The sequence below is a fragment of the Triticum dicoccoides genome, chromosome 5B (genome assembly GCF_002162155.2).
Source record: "Triticum dicoccoides isolate Atlit2015 ecotype Zavitan chromosome 5B, WEW_v2.0, whole genome shotgun sequence".
Classification (NCBI taxonomy): domain Eukaryota; kingdom Viridiplantae; phylum Streptophyta; class Magnoliopsida; order Poales; family Poaceae; genus Triticum; species Triticum dicoccoides.
Window position 1 is genome coordinate 153534663 of NC_041389.1, and position 19221 is coordinate 153553883.

General features: G+C 47.2%; 1 protein-coding gene across 1 annotated transcript; it reads right to left on the reverse strand.

Annotated features, from left to right (window-relative positions):
* Positions 1-2820: 2820 nt before the first annotated feature.
* Positions 2821-9602, reverse strand: LOC119307947 (heat shock protein 90-6, mitochondrial-like). Its single transcript, XM_037584046.1, has 20 exons — positions 9320-9602; positions 8723-8929; positions 8558-8631; positions 8208-8333; positions 8029-8122; positions 7860-7943; positions 7608-7751; positions 7418-7531; positions 7280-7342; positions 7080-7154; positions 6851-6955; positions 6250-6381; positions 6066-6158; positions 5896-5973; positions 5565-5819; positions 4896-4998; positions 4089-4263; positions 3902-4007; positions 3601-3690; positions 2821-3300 (listed from the first exon to the last, which is right to left on the reverse strand). The coding sequence occupies exons 1-20, from the start codon at positions 9458-9460 to the stop codon at positions 3115-3117; spliced, it is 2445 nt and encodes an 814-aa protein (XP_037439943.1). The 5' UTR covers positions 9461-9602; the 3' UTR covers positions 2821-3114.
* Positions 9603-19221: the final 9619 nt, after the last annotated feature.

Consider the following 19221-nt stretch of genomic DNA (forward strand, 5'->3'; position numbering starts at 1 on the left):
TTGTGGCGACTGAGGCGGACGGAGATCGTCGGGACGGCGAGCGCGGCGGGGATCGAGGCGACGGGAGAGGAGACGATCGCGCCGCTAGTTTGGGCGACGGACATAGCGGCGGATGACATCGCAGCGGTGGCGTGGATGAGACAGCGCGCGGCGGCAGCGGAGCAAGTCGCGGGAGATGGCACGCGCAGCAACTGCGATCGGAAGCGGCGGCGCAGATGGATGGAGCGCACTCGCGGTGGATGGATGCTAGCTCACGCGGCGGATGGATGGCTAGCTTGGCTAGCTCACGCGGCGGATGGATCGCTAGCTTGGCTAGCTCGCGCAGCGATCGGAAGTAGCGGCTGCGTGGAGAGAGGATCGGGCGGCGGCGCGAGGAACTTGCGGCGGCGGCCCGGCCTGATACCAAGTTAGAAACACAGGTTTAGGGTTTTGCGTGGGTGGTTGACATCCAGCCTCACGTCTCAATATATATAGAGGATCACAATTACAATTACATACGTATACAAATACGTGTACAAGGACAATATACTAGACCCTATTTTACAGGTTTTCCTTTCAGAAGGAAAAGAACCGACCAGGGGATGTTTGCAACAAGGGTCTCTTTCCTTGTTGCAAAGACTGACTCTCACGAGGCATGATGATGGTCAAGCAGCTAGTTATTACAGGCTCCATCCAACGGTCGGCAAGGCGGTTGATCTTTTCAGATCATCACTCGAATGACGCATAGCGCTTCAAAAGAATAGTAGTCGTCAATGAAATAGACTGGGACGGTGACGGGCTGATGGTTTGATTTTCTTTCTTTCGAACACTCTCCTTGAACTTTGGCTACACGCAGCTGTTTTTTTCTGCTACATGCAGCTCATTAAACGCCCAATGCATCTGTGCAGAGGGAGTATCAAAAGTATCATATATGTAGGGGACAGGGTGAGTGATTTGGCTCTCGAGATCACCAGCTCCCTTGCATGAACAATAAAATAAAAATAAAAAATACTAGAAAAATTCAAAAGATCTGAATTTTCTTGGCATGGAAGATGTTTAAGTGTGATTTCCATGCCAAATTTGATGGTGTTTAAACATGTGAGTAGTTTTAACAAAGGGAAACACTTATATCCGGTCGGCCGGCGGAACTTTGCGCCGGTCGCCTCGCGCTGTTGCTCAGCTGGTTTCTCATGCATGCCATGTGCGCATAGAGCCCACCCACCTTTTTATCCGAGATTTTTACCCCCAATCGGTATCCAGACGTTTCTTATCCACACATTGCCTTATCTCTTCTCCAAGCGGCCGAGCTCATCCCCATCCTCGATTTCTTCTCTTCAGCCATGGCCACCCGCTCACTCAATCCTGCCACAAGCCATGGCATGACCACCATGATGCGAGACGGAGGTGCACCACATGCTGCAACCATGAGACTGGGGTGCTACCACGGCGGTGACCACGCACTGCAATTCGTGGAGGACGGGTGTGCGTGAAGACGCACTGCGGGCGACGGCGACCGGGGGATGCTCCGTGTGCTGCAACCGCAGTGACGGGTGCACCCCGGGGAGACGGTGATGCTGGAACTAGCTGCCGTTTTTGCTGCAACCAGCCGGTGAAGGCGCTGGAACCAGCGCGGCGGTGGCTGTGCGGCGATGCTGAACCACGGCGACAAGTGCAGGGAGATCGGGCGACATTTTTTTTGTTGGAACCATGATTTGATTTTGCTGGAACCAGCTCGAATTTTTGCTACCAGCATCTTCCATTTCTGTTTGAAACCAACCAAATTTTTTGCTACCACGTTTTGTATTTGCTGGAACCAGTGTATCAATTTGCTACCACCGTCTTTGATATTTGCTGGAACTAACCAAATTTTTGCTGCCATGTTTTTTCGCTGGAACCATTTGTATCACCTTTGCTACAACCGTATTGGATTTTTGCTACTACCGGCGCTGTCGATTGTTACATCCGTCTTTGGATGAATCATGAGGTTGCCGAGACCCGGGACTATGTATTCTTTGCTCCAACCGTTATCAATTTTTGCTACTACCAGTGTTCATTGTTATTTTCATGCCCATACAAAGAAGAACCGGAAAGATGAGCAACAGCGACCATCGAGGGTGGTGACGAGTTTTTCGACGGGAGTGGGATGCTGCAAGGTGCATCGACGCAGGGGCGCCACGGCGCCTTGCCGGAGCGCACGGGCGCGTCAACGGCGTGCAAGTCGCGCGTTGGTTGGCGCAGGAGGGGATTTTTTTTGTTCGTATATGCGTGATGACTGAACAGGTATGGGAAGGCATCTCCACGGGATCAGACGGCCCTGGTTCGGCCAATCGAACGGCTGACATCGGACCGGCGCCTAGTACTGGCCTTTAACAAAAGAAAAGCATGATTCGGCTGCCGAGCTCACATGCTCCCTTGCGTGAATAAAATAAAATAAAAAATACTACACCCTCCGTCTCAAAATGTAAGATGTTCTACGGAAGTAGAAAAATTCAAAACATCTGAATTTTTTGGCATGAAATATGTTCGAGTGCGTGATGTCCATGTCAAATTTGGTGGGGTTTAGACATTTAACAAACGAAAGCAAAATTCTGGTCTCTGAGAAAGTTTACTGTCGGAACATGATGAAATTTTTGCGTGGACATCACACATTTGAGTGTCTTGGATGATAAAGCATTTATATATTTTTTAAATCTTTCTGTCGGAACACGATGAAATTTTTGCGTGGACATCACATATTTGAGTGCCTTGGATGATAAAACATTTATATTTTTTAAAAATCTTTTTTGAATTTACTGTTCAAGCAGTTTCTTGTGCATTCAGGGAATAGTACTCGACTCTATGGAAGGCAGCATAAACTGAACCAGCACGGCCGGCATTAATTATGATCAATTACGCAATACAAACTCTTTCCGATTCGGTAGTCGAGCGTGTTCAAGGCCAAAATGTTCTAGTACTATTATTAGTAATCACCACAACCCTATCTAGGATAAGTGTATACTAGCACTCGCACGGCTCATCATACATGCCGTGTAAACCGATTCCGACATAATAAAAAAAGGAACAAGCAGAGAGCTTGGGATAGCACCCGCGTATGCACTTGACATCGACCCTGATGGATTCCCACGATGCGGATTCTCACTTCTGCTGGCCAGCCTCGACGGGTTCCACCACCTCGGCTTCAAGCGGCTCAGGTTCAGAGCTACTAGGTGAAGCAGGCTGCTGGCTTGGCTGGGCAGGTTGGGGCTGCGACGCCCACTTGCCCGCCATAGCTGTGCTCATCATGTCATAGATCTTCCCGCTCAGGTCAGTTGGGTTATCAGGCTGCATCATATCATAACATGGGCATTATTATTTTTATTTTGAGAAACGCACACACCCTACCCCTAACAATAATTATGTGAAACAAAAGGCAAGGTTCAGAAGAAAACATGCAGTATGTTTCCTTGACTGTGATATGAGATATACTCCCTCTGTTCCTAAATACTCCGTCCGTCCCAAAATAACTGTCTCAAGCTTAGTACAAAGTTGAGACACTTTTGGGACAGAGGGAGTATAAGACGTTTTGGCAGTTCAATTTGGGAACAGAGGGGAGTAGATGACAAGGCAGATGGGTGTACTCACCGTAAAGCCGCTAGAAATCATTGAAGTTTCAAAGAGGATGTCGATTGCCTTTAGAGCTTCTGGGTCGTCAGGGTTGATTCTGCACGCAGCCTGCGTTGCCAAGAAATAATCATTACAACCAACACTGTATAGGGATCCTCAAATCAGAGAACTACCATTGAAGATTAGCTACCAGCATCCAACATATTTAATTCGTAGCACAGTACAAGGGTTGTGTAGGCCTCTAGATCAACAGAGACAATGTGAAAGGAAATCATGCTCTGGATTATCTCATGATTATCTCAGATGGATGAACACTTACATTCAATCGCTTGATTATCTCATGCTCTGGATTTATTTCAAATACTTTCCTGGAACGCATGAAATCCAGAGAAGACGTATCACCTATAGACTGCGCCCTCATTAACCTGAGGAACAATATCAAGATATTAATGACAACTTTGTATAGCGAGTTAACAACTGAGGAAATAAGTGAAGTAGAGTCCAACCTTTCCATATTGGCTGACCAACCAAACTTGGCTGCAACTAGAACACATGGTGATGAGCTGAGACGGTTGGATACATCAACTCGAGCAACCCTCTCACCCAAACGTTTCTTGATCCAGTCACAGGTTTGACTGTATTCCTGCTTCATTTCCTTTTCTCTTTCCTCATTCTTATCACCTAGGTTATATTTGCAGGCCACAATCAGAAACTAGGAGCACAAAACTACGATAAATGAATATTATGCTCTCAACTCTGCAAAGCAATATGCAGCCTAAAATAGAAAAGGTGCCTGATAAAAGATAACATTTTAGCTGACTGTGAAATCAGCCTCTAATAGGTGACATCTAGTTCGCTTCACGCTTTGTCAATTAATGAGAAAGGTAAACTGATAAACCATGGCGATTAGTGGAGAGTAAAACAGTGAAGGGAGAAGTTCCTCATGCTCTGCAACTTCTATTCAAAATTCAACTCATCAAAAGAGAAAAACATGCCTGGTACAAGTGAGCACTTAGCTGATTGTATAAAATCAATCTCTACTTGGTGACATCTAATTCACTTTACTTTTTTTGTTGAGCGGTCAATGACTAGGAGAGTTTCCTACAGCCTTTTAAATTATAAAGAAAGAAAAAGAGTCTTACAAATTACATTTTCTACAGCATATACACATTGGTAGGCCTTTGGCCAGACCAAGAAGGATAATTCACTTTACATTAATATATACTAAGCTCCACAACTTCTGTTTTCAAAATTCAATTCAGTAAGCAGTAAAAGGATGTTAAGAAACTATGTTCTTATATTTACATGCATACCTAGGTCCAGGTCTTCCTTGCTAATATCCACGAAACTCTTATCCTTGTAGGAGTTCAGATTTGTGAGAGACACTTCATCCATAGGGTCAATCAAAAGTAAAACCTACAAAATAAAGCACATGATAGTAAGGTTAAAACTGGCATAGAATAATTGACTTTCTGGTAAGAAAAATAACTCTTCTCTCTTCTGCAGTATAAGCAGTCTAGAAGAATCATTCATAATGTTTCACGGCATGATGCAAAAAATACAGCTGTCCCAACCAGGCATTAATTAAGCATGTTTGTCTGAATAGCAAGTGAAAATATAAGAGACCTCAACTCATGAAAAACATGTTTGTTCAAACAGTGGACAAAAATATGTGACGTCTCAGCCAACTATCAAGGCAAAGTTTGACAGGAAAGATGCATCCGAGGACATGAGACCGAGAGGGAACATTTAAATAAAGACATAAACGAAGTTATCATCTACTCCCTCCGTTCCTAAATATAAGCCTTTTTAGAGATTCCAATATGGACTACATACGGAGCAAAATGAGTAAATCTACACTCTAAAAAAACTCTATATACATCTGTATTACTCCGTATTGGAATCTCTAAAAAGTCCTATATTTAGAAACTGAGGGAGTATTTGTAGAAGCAATGGTCTATCATCAGTAGTTCAGTACATACCTCATAACCCATTTCATTGAGCTTCTCTAAGAAAGGAGCATTTTTGGCACTGCTCAAACTATCTCCAGCAATGTAATAAATGGCCTTCTGCTCTGGTTTCATACTCTCCACATATTCATCCAAGCTAATTAATTCCTCATTGCTCTGAGAAGAAAAGAAACGGAGCAAAGGAGCAATTCTCTTGTGATTTTCCTTGTCTTCCATGCAACCGAGCTTCAAAAATTTGCCGTAGTTCTCCCAGAATGCTTCATAGTCCTACAGTAAGCCTTCAGATGAGAATGCAAATAGAAAGACCAAGAAACCCTGCTACGAAGGAAATGAAAGCGCTTACATCTCTGTTTTCACTACAAGAAATGCCGAGTATCATATCAAAGGCCTTCCGCACCAATCTCTTTCTCATTATACGCACCTATACCAAAATCAGAAACAAAGGAATCAAAATTCAGGAGCTCAGTATTGAAATGCACAAAAACAGTAGAAATACCCCCACAAAGAACTTACAATTCGACTCTCTTGAAGGATCTCACGAGAAACATTTAGGGGAAGGTCATTTGAGTCAACAACACCCTTCACAAAGCTCAGGTATCTTGGGAACTGGTGAGTCACAAAGCTCAGTTATCAAATTGACAAGTTAAAAGTTTTACAAAGAACCATGAAGAGACAGCTAAGCAAGTATCAAGCATACCAGTTCTCCATCAAAGTCGTCTGATATGAACACCCGCTTGACATAAAGCCTGATATTTTTAGTCTTCCTATCAGTTATGTCCTCTTTCTTTGTAGCAGGCACATACAGAATTGACCTGAATTCTACTTCACCCTGCATCAAATTTGATCAAGAAACAGTTTGCTTGAATGTGAGTTGTGAAGATCCTTATCAGGCTACTTCACCCTGCATCACATTACCAATCGCACTACCATTTTCACATAGAGTTTATTATTGCCTATCGGAAGACTATGTTACAGAAACAGCAGAGCAACTATAATGTCAAATAACATCCATGTAGGTAGCTGAATTTTCGTAATTACATGCTACAAAATTATGACTTTTTTTCTATATATTTATTGGCATATCTCTTTCAACAAAGACATGGTTCATAGATGAATGCTTCTGCAAGTCTTTGCAATTGGAGTATGTAAAAAATGAAAAAAATTAAGTAGCATTTGTTGATCAACTGTGTATTATTTAGATTGCACATATTATCTAGGCAAAAGCAACTGCAGATATCATGTGATGCACCAACCATGTGTTGAATCAACAAAAGCAACAGAAAGGCAAAGGAATATACCTCTGTAGTGAAGTGTGAGGAGGCCAAGGGATCCAAATACTCGTTGAAGGTCTTCTTGTAAAATTCGTTGTACTCCTCAGTTGATACCTCCTTAGGAGTCCGAAGCTGGCAACAACACAACAACAGGAATAATTTCAGCCTCTCTCAGAAGAAAAATTGGAAGTGAAAAAACGTAGTTATCATTTATCAACAAGACAAGCAGCACAATAAACAGTCCCAAAGTTCTCACCCAAATAGGTTGTGTTTCATTTGTAAGCTCCCAGTCCCAATACTTCTCCACAACGGTTTTTGTCTTTTTCTTAACCTGTTAACATCGCAATATTACAAATTATCAACATGTAAGAATGAAGCACAATTTGGTCAACAGAATATGGCTCAAAGGAAAGCAGTGCAAAATGACTTCTTTTTTACGGTTTATTACAATGTTACCTCTTTTTTGGGTTCACCGTCACCACCTGTTTTAACTTCAGCAGGATCCTCGTCAACCTCAACCTAGATAATCAATGAATGTCTTGCATAAGCAAGGTTCCACTTTAATAACCACAAAGAGCTAGAAGGATTAGTCACCTCTTTTGTGAAGCCCTTCTCTTGCCAAGTGTAAATTGGGAAGGAAACAAACTGAGAGTAATTCTTCAGAAGTTTTTGGATCCTCTCAGGGTGAGCAAAACCCTTGTCATCCCGCTGAAACAAAGCATAGTACATATTTCAAATGGGGCATACAGTAAAAATTTAAATCATAAAATAAAAGCAAACGGACCTTCAGGTAAAGTGTAAGACGAGTTCCCCTAGGAATGAGCTTCTCTGGATCTTTCTCTTCTCGAATGGTGTAGGAATTAGATTCTGCTTCTGCTTCCCAAACATATTGTTTTTCTGATTTTGGGCTCTTTGTTGACACAGCAACCTAATATACAGAGTAGCAGAAAAATACAGGAAACGTTCAGCAAAAGAAAAAGAAACACTATCTCACAACCAGAGTGTCAAATACAACCATGATAACATAACACAGTACCTTGTCTGAAACAAGAAATGCCGAATAGAAACCAACACCAAATTGGCCAATCAAGTTGCTATCAACATTAGCTTCCTGGCTCTCCTGTTGTACAATAAGCATAAGTCATAAATATAGAAGGATTTGGAAGATAGACAAGAGGAGAATGAAATCTGCAATTAGATCACACCTTCAATGTCTTCAGGAATTTGGCAGTTCCACTGCTTGCGATAGTTCCAAGAGAATCAACAAGTTCTTGCCTCGTCATACCAATCCCAGAATCACTGGAAAGAAAGTGCAGGTCACGATGCAAATCATTTCCCAATAAGAAAATATACAGCTGGTCACCATCAAGTAACATGTGCTTACGTAATCGTTATTATTCCATTGTCCTTGTCTGTTTGGATGCGAATGTCAAGTTCAGGGCCATCCTTAAGAAGATCAGGATCAGTGACACTCAGATAGCGCAATTTGTCAAGTGCATCACTTGCATTGCTGCAGGTACAAGAAAAGAAAGGCGAAATTAGGCTGAGCAACTAGACTGAAGTTTTGTGGCACTCATTAAGCCCTGACTGGGAAAAACAATTGCCAAAATGAAGTTAATGCAATATCATGGCGAGGAACAAGTGTCAATAAAACAAAACAAATAAAGAGTGAATTTGGAGATAACTACTGCTATTTCTAAAAATGAAAAATTTATGTTGTGAATTGTTGCCCACCTAACCAGCTCCCGGAGAAACACTTCCTTGTTGCTATACAAGCTGTGCACAATCAAATCCATGAGCCTATTGACCTGCCGAGCACAAATTGTTCCCCATCATATTCATGATGCAAACATTGGTAAAGATTAGCACGCAACCATACAAAAAGAAAGTCATAGGTACCTCAGCCTGATACTCAAACTTCTCGGCAGGTGGCGCGTCAGATGAATCAACTGCTGCAGCACTCGATTCATACCGTCTCCCAACAAGGGCACTCTCCCTCAGCTTGAGGGACGACAAGCTTTCAACTCCATTAAGCTTGGGAGCTGCAAGCACAGAGAGCAACCTCTTCCCTCCAAGCCGAGAGACACCAGGGTCTGGGTTTGTCACCTGAAATTGAGAAGACACAGCAAACATCACAAAGCCGCTCGTGTTGTAGAGTAATGTACCAATAAATCAGAAGAACAAAATCACACCAGACCTAGCAATTGCACATTTCTTCTCGCAATAAAATACTATCAGCAATCGGTACACAAATGACATACTGAACAGGAAATCAGATCAACCCAAACCTCAACTCACTCACAGACACAAATTAATACATAACCCATCAATCAATCAAAACACAGCCCCCAATTTGGGGGCAATGACTGATTCGCAACACCTAATGTAAAAACACGCACCGATTCAAGCCCACCACGAGCTCCTACTTTGCAATCAACCAAACAGGAAACAGCGGAGTACACTACGTACCATACAGTCAATGTCGCACATACGTACCGAACGCGGCGGGGCCGAGGGGGAGAGGGAGGGGGAGGGGGAGGCGGCGGCGGCGGCGGCGTCTCCGGAGACCGCGAAGGCGGCGGCGTGGCGGCGGGCTGCGGCGCCGGCGCAGAGGGATCGCCTTGAGGCCCCGAGCATCTCCGCTGCGCTCTGCTCGTTCTCCTCCCAGGCGAGGGCGAGAGATGTGGGCTGGAGGCGCGCTTGCGCAGGTGGGCCGACCGAGGAAGACGACGATGCGAGGGTTTTGGAAGAGGGGTAGGGTTTTGTGGGGGCGACCAGAGGCAGAGGGGATGAGGCGTATAAATAGGGTGCGCCTTGCGGATCAAGAAGGAGGGAGTGCGCTTCGCTGGCACCGTGGTCCCGGGCTGTCGGTGAGAGAGTGGGGAAGGGGGCTTGGGTTTGCTCGGTGGTGTTAGCGTTTTGGGAGAAGGTTCTGGAGCAGGGCCCCGGAGTAACGCTATGTGCACCGGTGTGGATAGTCTGTGTATCATACAAGGAGGTTGACATGTGGGGCCAGTGGGTGCATGGTTGTGGGTGGCCCACGACCAGGTGGGCACTTTGCTTTGCAGCGTCCGTTCCGTTGCAGAAATTTCCAGCCTCCTGAGATGGTCCACCTGTTTCTGACCTGTGAGACGTGGTGGAGATTTGAACACCGTTGGTAAGAAGGTTCCGGAAACCAGGGTTGCCATGAGGGCGGGGCTTGCATGCTCCCTCCCTCGTGCTCTCATCCTTGCTCCTACGCCACATTTTACATCCAACGGGCTCTTTAATTTTGTTTCCGTGTTTCTTTTTTTTCCGGTCTGTATTTTTTTTGAACATCAATACAGACGCAAGCGCTCATACATACGCGCATACACTCACCCCTATAAACGTACACACGCACACCCTACCCCTATGAGCACCTCCGAAAGACTGAGCCGACATGTCATCTTGAAATTTACGAAGTCACCATAGGCACCTCGCCGTCGACGGGAACGTTTCCTCCCACTGAAAGTGCATCGCCGGAAATCCTGAAATAAATCCAGAAATAATGCGAGCATCAAGACTTGAACCCTGATGGGCTGGGGATACCATTGTCCCTCTAACCATCCAACCACAGGCTAGTTCGCTCGGTCTGCACTGCTTGGCAGGCTCATGCGAAAGGGAAAGAAGGAAATACGTATGGAGGAGAGCAGGAAATACCGGGGCGTCTAGTTTTTCTTTGACTAAAGAAATATACACAAAGATTCTAAAAAAGAATGCACAAAGAGGATATTGGATGTAAAATGTGTGGTAGGGAGCATGGAAGGGACGAGGGAGGGGCATGCAAGCCCCATCTTATCTAGCCAATTTAATTCTTAAAAAATTGAGGCAAAAGACAATTTTATTTCGATGTAAAGTTGCAGTCTGTTAGTACAAACTTAGAAACGCCATCTGAAACATGGAGCAACCAACAAGCGGTGCGACCTCCAGAACGATCGATATTAGCTTGACTATCAGTTACCCTATTTTGATCACCGGCTAACTTGCTGGGAGACGCATGATCTCAGCCATCGGGTGTCAAAAAACATATCGATCGAGCGAGTTGTTTGTCAAAGCAACAAATGGCACAAGCATTGTCAGACTCTATCACAATGGGAGAGTCCAACATTTGGATTGCTCGGGCCAATCCCTCCACAGCTGCACCAAGTTTTGCCTCCAAAGCATCATTACAATTGATAAGTGCCTAAAAGTTGCAAATATGATTGAACCTTTAGAATCTCTGAAGACCATGCTAGTGCATGCTTCTTTGAATTCTTTAACAAAGGATCTGTCGGTATATAAGGCCACCCAACCAGGAAGTGGGGGAGGCCATGGAAGTAATGCTTCTCTGGTGTGGCTGCAGATCCAAGATGGCATGAAACTACAAAAAAAAAGCTTCTATATACCTCCATTGGTGGCATCTCTTTCGCATGAACCATGTCCGTCCTTAAATTCCATATTTGCCAAATCAACATAATGATCATCGCACGAACCTCGTCTGTCACATCTCATAGTAAATGTAGTGGTCACTCATCATCGGTACATACAAGTTTTTCTTTCGACGGAAGGGCCAATCCTTCCGCATTTCTTCCCAAAGTTTAGAAGCATGCAACCATGTGGTAAGGGCGTTGTTGGGGATATAACTATTGAGTATAACCCGCCCAGGAGGGGCCGGGTTATGCTCATGGAGGTTTACCATTACGATGCCCATGAAGATGTTAAAGATGGCGGTTCACGAAGCAGACCTGCAAGGGCCTGAAGCCCAGAGGCAACTTAAGGCCCAATAAGTGTAAACCGCCATGTATGTATGACTTGTATGATAAGGCATGTACAGTTAGACACCAAGTCGGACACGTTGTTTATGTGCCGACCGGGATTCTGTGAGCCGCCGGGCGTCTACCTATATAAAGGGACGATCCGGCAGCAACTTGGGACAAGAAACAAGATAGATCGAAAGCTAGGTCAAGCGTATTCGCTCCCTAGTAATCGAGACATAAGCAATACCACCTCAAACTGGATTAGGCCTTTACCTTCATCGCAAGGGGTCGAACCAGTATAAACTCTTGTGTCCTTTGTCCCGTTTAACCCCTTTAAGCTAACCTAGTTGCGATGGCTCCATGACTAAGTCCTCACACTAGGACATCTGCCGTGACAATTCCACGACAGTTGGCGCCCACCGTGGGGCCAGCGCACGGTGGTTTCGAGTTCTTGAAGGGCAGCTTTGAAGGGATCAAGGGATACGCTGTGGGCTGGATGACCAAGAGTTGTCGCGGCAAGCTCTACATCGACGATGCAGGATGGGGCCCCGAGGCCGACTCAATTGAGTACGGGTACCGGGTCCCCTTCGGCAGCATCCACGTCTCCATTTGCAAGATCGGCGAGCCGGGCCCTGAGTCGGACATCTGCACCAACATCATCGAGACGGCTCAGCGTGCACGACCCGCCCGAGTTCAGCCTGCCGTGAAGCGTGCCTTCGTGGGATTCATTCATGGGGCAGAATCTGAGGATAGATCTGTATCTGGTGGTAAGACGGTCGTCTACTCTGATGGTGAGTCGTCCACTGGTGAGACCGAGTCGTTGTATCAACTGCAAGACGGCCGGCATGGGGGCTATTCCGATGGCGACAGTATTCCGGACCCCTATGAGCCACCGAATAGGGTTGCTATCTTCATGGCCGATACACAGCCAGTGCAGAATTCTTCAACTACGACAGCAATAATCTCTGGGTCAGCAACGGCAACGGCTGCCGGGGCAGGAGGCCCTGTGCGCCCGCCGGCTCAGGTCTTAACCGACTTGCTATACAAACTGACAACATTGTTAACATTGGTGGTTAACCCAGCCGATCAAGATCAGCATTTTTAACACGAAGGTTGAAAAATTGCGTGATGAGATAGCATAGGCCAAGGAGGAGCTGAACACAGAGAATGCCAGGATGGCCGCGGAGCGGGCTACTTTGGATGCTCAGGCGCAGCGGATTCAGTCAGAATCTTTCCGGCTCATGATGGATCAAAACGCTTCAAACGAAGTCACGAGGAGGAGGCATCAAACTCGTCTATCTTCAGTTTACGAGGCGAGAAATCTCTTTAACACGCCTGGGGTAGGGACCAGTAACCCGCCGGCGGTAAACCGGGTTGAAGCACCTGGGACTAGAACGCCGGCCCAGCCGTGCACGACAGAGCCGCCCCGGTTGAATATGACTCCGCCTCGGCATGTGCCGACACCGCCGGGTCATTATTCTAACCCTTTGGATAATATGATAGTTGCGCAACGCGACTGGCAGCCCTACCGGTTGAAGGTGAATCGCCAGCGGCGATGGAGATACGACGAGCCAGAGAATTGCTTCAGACGGCTGTGGCCCAGCAGGCGGCTTATTCTTACAATCGTGAGAGGATTCATTCGACCCCTCGCCCAAGCCGAAGTTATAGCAGGCACATGGACTACGCGGCGGTATCAAGCAGTGAACGTCGCAACCCGCCCCATGGACATGACCTGGCGCGCGGTGGTGTTAATACTCAGGCCCTCATGGATCAGGATAAAGCACGCCGGCAGGCTGAGCTAGCGGCTCAGCACGCGGCCCGTTAACAATCTCCGGTTTATCCAACGGCTTCGGTGGAGGCATGCATGACCTCTAGAACCACGGGCATACCATGTTTAGTGTCGGCTCTTCGTAATGAGCGTCTGCCCAAGGATTTCAAAGGACCTCGTAAAGTGCCTAACTATACAGCTGACTTACCCCCTGAGGCGTGGATTGAGAGTTACGAGATGGCCATGGAGTTGTTGGAGGTCAGCGCTGCTACGTGTGCCAAATACTTCACCATGATGTTGGATGGGACAACCTGTACTTGGTTAAAAGGGTTGCCTGCCAATTCCATTAGGTCGCGGGCTGAGTTAAAAACTCGGTTTATTCAGAATTTTAAAGATACGTGCAAGCAGCCCATGTCGATTGTGGATCTGGATGCCTGCGCCCAAGAAGAGGGTGAGTCAACAACCCATTGGGTACGCCGGGTCAAAGCTATCTTGCACTCATCGGATAGCTTCAATGCCGGCTCAGCAGTCCTAATGTTAGAGAAGAATTGTCGTTTTTGCCCCTTAAACAGAAGCTAGGGTGGCTCAAGCGCCACTGCAATGACATGGGGGAGCTGATGGCGGCTCTAATTAAATATGCCGATTCTGATAGTACCAAGGACCCCGAGTCTGATGATGAAAATACGAGAAAGGAAAAAAAGAGTGACAACACCAAGGGCGAGCGTCATAACCCGGCGAGTCGGGAGGGCAATGGTAAGCGCAAGGCCTATAATAATTCAGATTTTGTGGCCAATACCAACATGCAAAATAATGGTCAACGTCGTAAGGGAAAGGCACCCCCTCGGGCAAGAGGGTCAGGTATCAATCTTGAGCAGATGTTGAATCAGCCTTGCCCAAAGCATGGTACGAAGGAAAGGCCGTCTGGTCACCTTTGGAAGGTCTGGCACATTATGAAGGAGTTCAAAAATTCTGATTTGTTCCAAAACAATCATGGGTCGGGCGGTGGCTCAGGTTCCGGCCCTCATGGTCCGGGTCATGGAAGTGGCGGTTCAAGCTCCGGTTTTCAAAGCCAATGCCATCAGGGTGGTTACAACCAGCAGAATAATCAGGGGAATCAGCAGCAGCAACAGTCCGGTTGTCAGCATAATCCACAGAGTTGAACAGAGGGCAATACCGCGTCCTCACAATGAGTCTCTGCAAGTGGGATCAGAAGCTCCATAAAGGGGTTGTGAATGCTGTTGAGCCAGCGGTCCCTCGTTACTTGCAATGGTCTGAGCAGCCCATTGTGTGGAGTCGAGAGGATCAGCCGCCCCGTGTTGATAATCCAGGTCACTTGGCTTTGGTGGTGGCGCCTCAGGTTGGAGGATACAAGTTCACCAAGGTACTTATGGATGGACGTAGCAGCATTAATATCCTTTACTATGATACTTTCCGTCGTATGGGGTTGACTGACAAAAATCTTAAGCCGCCCAATATTGTTTTCCATGGAGTGGTGCCTAGTGAGTCGGCATATCCGGTTGGCAAGATTGCTTTGGAAGCGGCCTTTGGGGATGAACATGATTCGAGGGCCGAGACGTTAACCTTTGAAGTGGTCAAGATTCAGAGACCGTATCACGCTCTGTTGGGCCGGCCGGCTTATGCCAAGTTCATGGCACAACCTTGTTATGTTTATCTACAACTCAAGATGCCAAGTTATAAGGGGACCATCACAGTGCATGTTAGCCGGAAGATAGCTTTGGAGTGTGAGGAAGGTGATGCTGCTTACGCTGAGTCTGTGTGCGCGACAAAAGAGTTGAAGTTTTACAAAGACAATGTTGACCCGGCGGATATGACATCTTTGAAAAAGCCAACTATGGAGCATGACCCGACGTTGAAGTTTAAGTCGGCAGATGACACTAAGCTAGTTGGCTTTGTTCCTGGCGATGTATCCAAGCAGTTCAGCATCAGTGCTAATCTGGATCCGAAATAGGAAAGCGCGCTCATCGAGTTCATCTGTGAGAACCGGGACATCTTTGCATGGAAACCTTCTGATATGCCAGGTGACGAGGATACATACTTGGGGTAGGGTCATAGGCCTGACCTGTACGTCCTACCCAAGGTCATTACCCAAGAAGGCAAGAAGGTCAAGAGACACCATGAGACCCCCGGTCGAAGATGTCGAGTGCAATCCACTCGACATCATGTCACTTGGGAGTATCCTTACCTATTGTCACTCGACCAACAAGAGAATCACTCGACCTCCTGAAGACCAGGAGTTACTCAGCGTGCTACGGACACTCATTCACTCCGTAGTCTTTAAGGTCATTAACAACGCTTAAGGCTGGCGTTACCAGTAATGCCAGCACTTTATGTACATTAACTCCCTTGTAATGGAGGGCGGGAGAGGTCCTGGCGAACTCTATATAAGCCACCCTCCTCCTCTAGCACAAGGGTTCACACCCCCTGTAACATCACACATATAATCCAATCGACCACCAAGACGTAGGGCTGTTACTTCCTCCACGAAGGGCCTGAACTCGTAAAACCCGTGTGTACACCTTCGCCATAGCTGAGATCTTGCCTCTCCATACTTACCCCCCTTTCTACTGTCAGTCTTAGAACCACGGCAGTTGGCGCCCCACCTTGGGGCAGGTGTCTTAGCGACTTATTGGTGAAGTTGCAAGTTTTTCCGATCATCATCATGGTTTCCGGCGGCGAGTTGGTTGAGGGCCGCGAGATCCGTCTCGGCACGCTTATTTTCGTCGCCGACGACTCGGCGTGGCTTCAAGAAGCTCCGCTTGACGTTGAGGCGCTTCCCGTCCGAGGGGCGACGCACTTTCGCGTGTGCGTTCGCGGTGTCCTTCTTCGGCAGCCGTCGACCCAGTATCAGTCGGCTCCGACGATGTCTTCCATCCCTGCTGTGCGCCGCCGCAAGCGATCCGGTCGATCACGGCTTCAGCGGCGGGTGAAACACGCGGTGGCTCGACGTTCGGCCACCCGTCAAGTCGCGGCAATCGAGCCCGACGAAACTCTCCATGGCCTGTTCGATCTGTCGACTGGCTCCGCGGAGACTGCATCTGAGTGCGATAGCAGCGATCCTACGGCTGAAGTCCTGATCGTTGATGGTCCGCGAGGCCCACCTGGCTTTCGCCGCGAGGACGGCGAAGATGCTGGCGGCGATCCGTCATGGGTCCACGAGGAGTATCATTTTGAATCTATTTCTTCGCAGCAGAGGGAGGAACTTCGTCGATGCAACATGGATGCACTCCACACGCCCATCATTGGAGAAACTCGTGAGGCTCGAGCCTTGGAGGAGGCGCGCTTGGCTAATTTGGCTGAGCGCACTCGACTGGAGAACCTGCAGCGCGCTCTCGACGAGCGAGCTCGGGAGCGGGTCCCTGAGTCCAGTCGACGGCAGCTTTTCCCGCCTCCACCTAAGGTATATCGAACTCCGATTCAGAACCTCATAGCTGCGGCCCGAAATTGCAGAGTCGATCCAACCTTCCTAGTCCGAGGCTGGCTGAGGGTTGGAGCAGATCCGGGCCTTGCTCTGAGCAGTAGGAGAGCAGAATTCTGCAGTGTCTCAATCTTGGAATAGGATCCACAGCAGATCCGTGGTAGCGGATACAGTCTAGTCAGCCCATAGCCCAAGATCGCCCCTGCGGCGTGAAGACCATGGGCAGTATGATCATCAGTTCGACTGCGACAATCGTCGTCGAGTGCCTACACCTCCTCTGAGGAGTGCGTCGTACGTGCCTTGGCAGAACGATGATAGACGTCGTCACAGGGACGAGCGCAGAGCTCCAGTCGACCCAAGAGAGCCAGGCTTCGATGCGAGATCCATTCTCGTCCAAGGCCTGATCGACCGGAATAGAGCGCATAGAGAAGACCCTGGTAGAGATCGTCCGAGTGGCAGCAGATTGCATGTTTCAGGCCCAGAGTGTTTCAGCAGAGCCATCAGGGCAGCAGTGATTCCTCCCAACTTTAGGTTGGCAACCGGAGTCAGTAAGTTCACTGGAGAATCCAAGCCTGAAACCTGGCTTGAGGATTACTGAGTGGCTGTGCAAATTGGAGGCGGAAACGATGAGATAGCGATGAAACATCTCCCTCTTATGTTGGAAGGGTCGGCCGAGCGTGGTTGACTCAGTTGACTCCAGGCAGTATACACAGTTGGGAGGAGCTATCTCGAGTGTTCGTAAGAACTTTTGAGGGCACGTGCAAACGACCAGCAGGGCTGCCCGAGTTGCAGCATTGTGTGCAGAAGCCGAATGAGACTTTGAGAGAATTCATTCAGAGGTGGACCACTTTGCATCACACCGTTGAAAATGTATCAGAGCATCAAGCAGTGTGCGCTTTCAAGGAAGGCGTCAAATACCGAGAGTTGGTCCTGAAATTCGGTCGGACTGGGGATATGACTCTGACCCGGATGATGCAGATAGCCACCCGGTACGCTAACGGGGAAGAAGAGGATCGACTCCGTAGCGGGAAGAGTAAACCAGTCGGCCAAGAGGCCGGTGGGGGTAACTCCAGTCGGAAACAGAAGCGTAAAGCCGAGCCGGCGGCACCCGGTGAGATTGCAGCAGTGGCTTAAGGAAAGTTTAAGGGAAAACCTAAGGGGCCCTGGCCCCCTAAGAAGGTAAAGGATCAAGCAGGAAATGATGTGCTGGATTTGTCGTGTCACATCCACACGAAGGAATATGAAGAAGGTAATCTGATTCACCCAAAGCATACCACTCGACAATGTCGACTCCTGATCCAACAGTTCCGAGAGAAACAACCCAATGAGAAGGAGAAAGAGTCGGACAGAGATAAGGACGAAGAGGAAGACGATGGTTATCCCAAAGTCAATTCCACTCTCATGATTTTGAAGGAAATATGCCCTAGAGGCAATAATAAAGTTATTTTTTATTTCCTCATATCATGATAAATGTTTATTATTCATGCTATAATTGTATTAACCGGAAACATGATACATGTGTGAATACATAGACAATAATAAAGTCACTAGTATGCCTCTACTTGACTAGCTCATTAATCAAAGATGGTTATGTTTCCTAACCATAGACATGTGTTGTCATTTGATTAACGGGATCACATCATTAGGAGAATGATGTGATTGACATGACCCATTCCGTTAGCCTAGCACTTGATCATTTTAGTATACTGCTATTGCTTTCTTCATGACTTATACAAAGTTCCTGCAACTATGAGATTATGCAACTCCCGTTTACCAGAGGAACACTTTGTGTGCTACCAAACGTCACAACGTAACTGGGTGATTATAAAGGTGCTCTATAGGTGTCTCCAAAGGTACATGTTGGGTTGGCATAATTCGAGATTAGGTTTTGTCACTCCGATTGTCGGAGAGGTATCTCTGGGCCCTCTCGGTAATACTCATCACATAAGCCTTGCAAGCATCGTAACTAATGAGTTAGTTATAAGATGATGTATTACAGAACGAGTAAAGAGACTTGCCGGTAACGAGATTGAACTAGGTATTGGATACCGACGATCAAATCTCGGGCAAGTAACATACCGATGACAAAGGGAACAACGTATGTTGTTATGCGGTTTGACCGATAAAGATCTTCGTAGAATATGTAGGAACCAATACGGGCATCCAGGTCCCTCTATTGGTTATTGACCGAGAATGGTTCTAGGTCATGTCTACATAGTTCTCGAACCCGTAGGGTCCGCACGCTTAACGTTACGATGACAGTTTTATTATGAGTTTATAAGTTTTGATGTACCAAAGTTTGTTCGGAGTCCCGGATGTGATCACGGACATGACGAGGAGTCTCGAAATGGTCGAGACATAAAGATTGATATATTGGACGACTATATTCGGACACCGGAAAGGTTCCGGGTGATTTCGGAGAAAACCGGAGTGCCGG

What these genes read in the sequence shown, in the direction of transcription:
- LOC119307947 (XM_037584046.1), bottom strand. Translation starts at nt 9,460, where the DNA reads ATGCTCGGGGCCTCAAGGCGATCCCTCTGCGCCGGCGCCGCAGCCCGC. An exon ending in AGAAGGGCTTCACAAAAGAG is followed by an intron (nt 7,343 to 7,417) that starts GTGACTAATCCT and finishes TTGATTATCTAG; the next exon opens with GTTGAGGTTGACGAGGATCC. An exon ending in AGATAATCAAGCGATTGAAT is followed by an intron (nt 3,691 to 3,901) that starts GTAAGTGTTCAT and finishes TTGGCAACGCAG; the next exon opens with GCTGCGTGCAGAATCAACCC.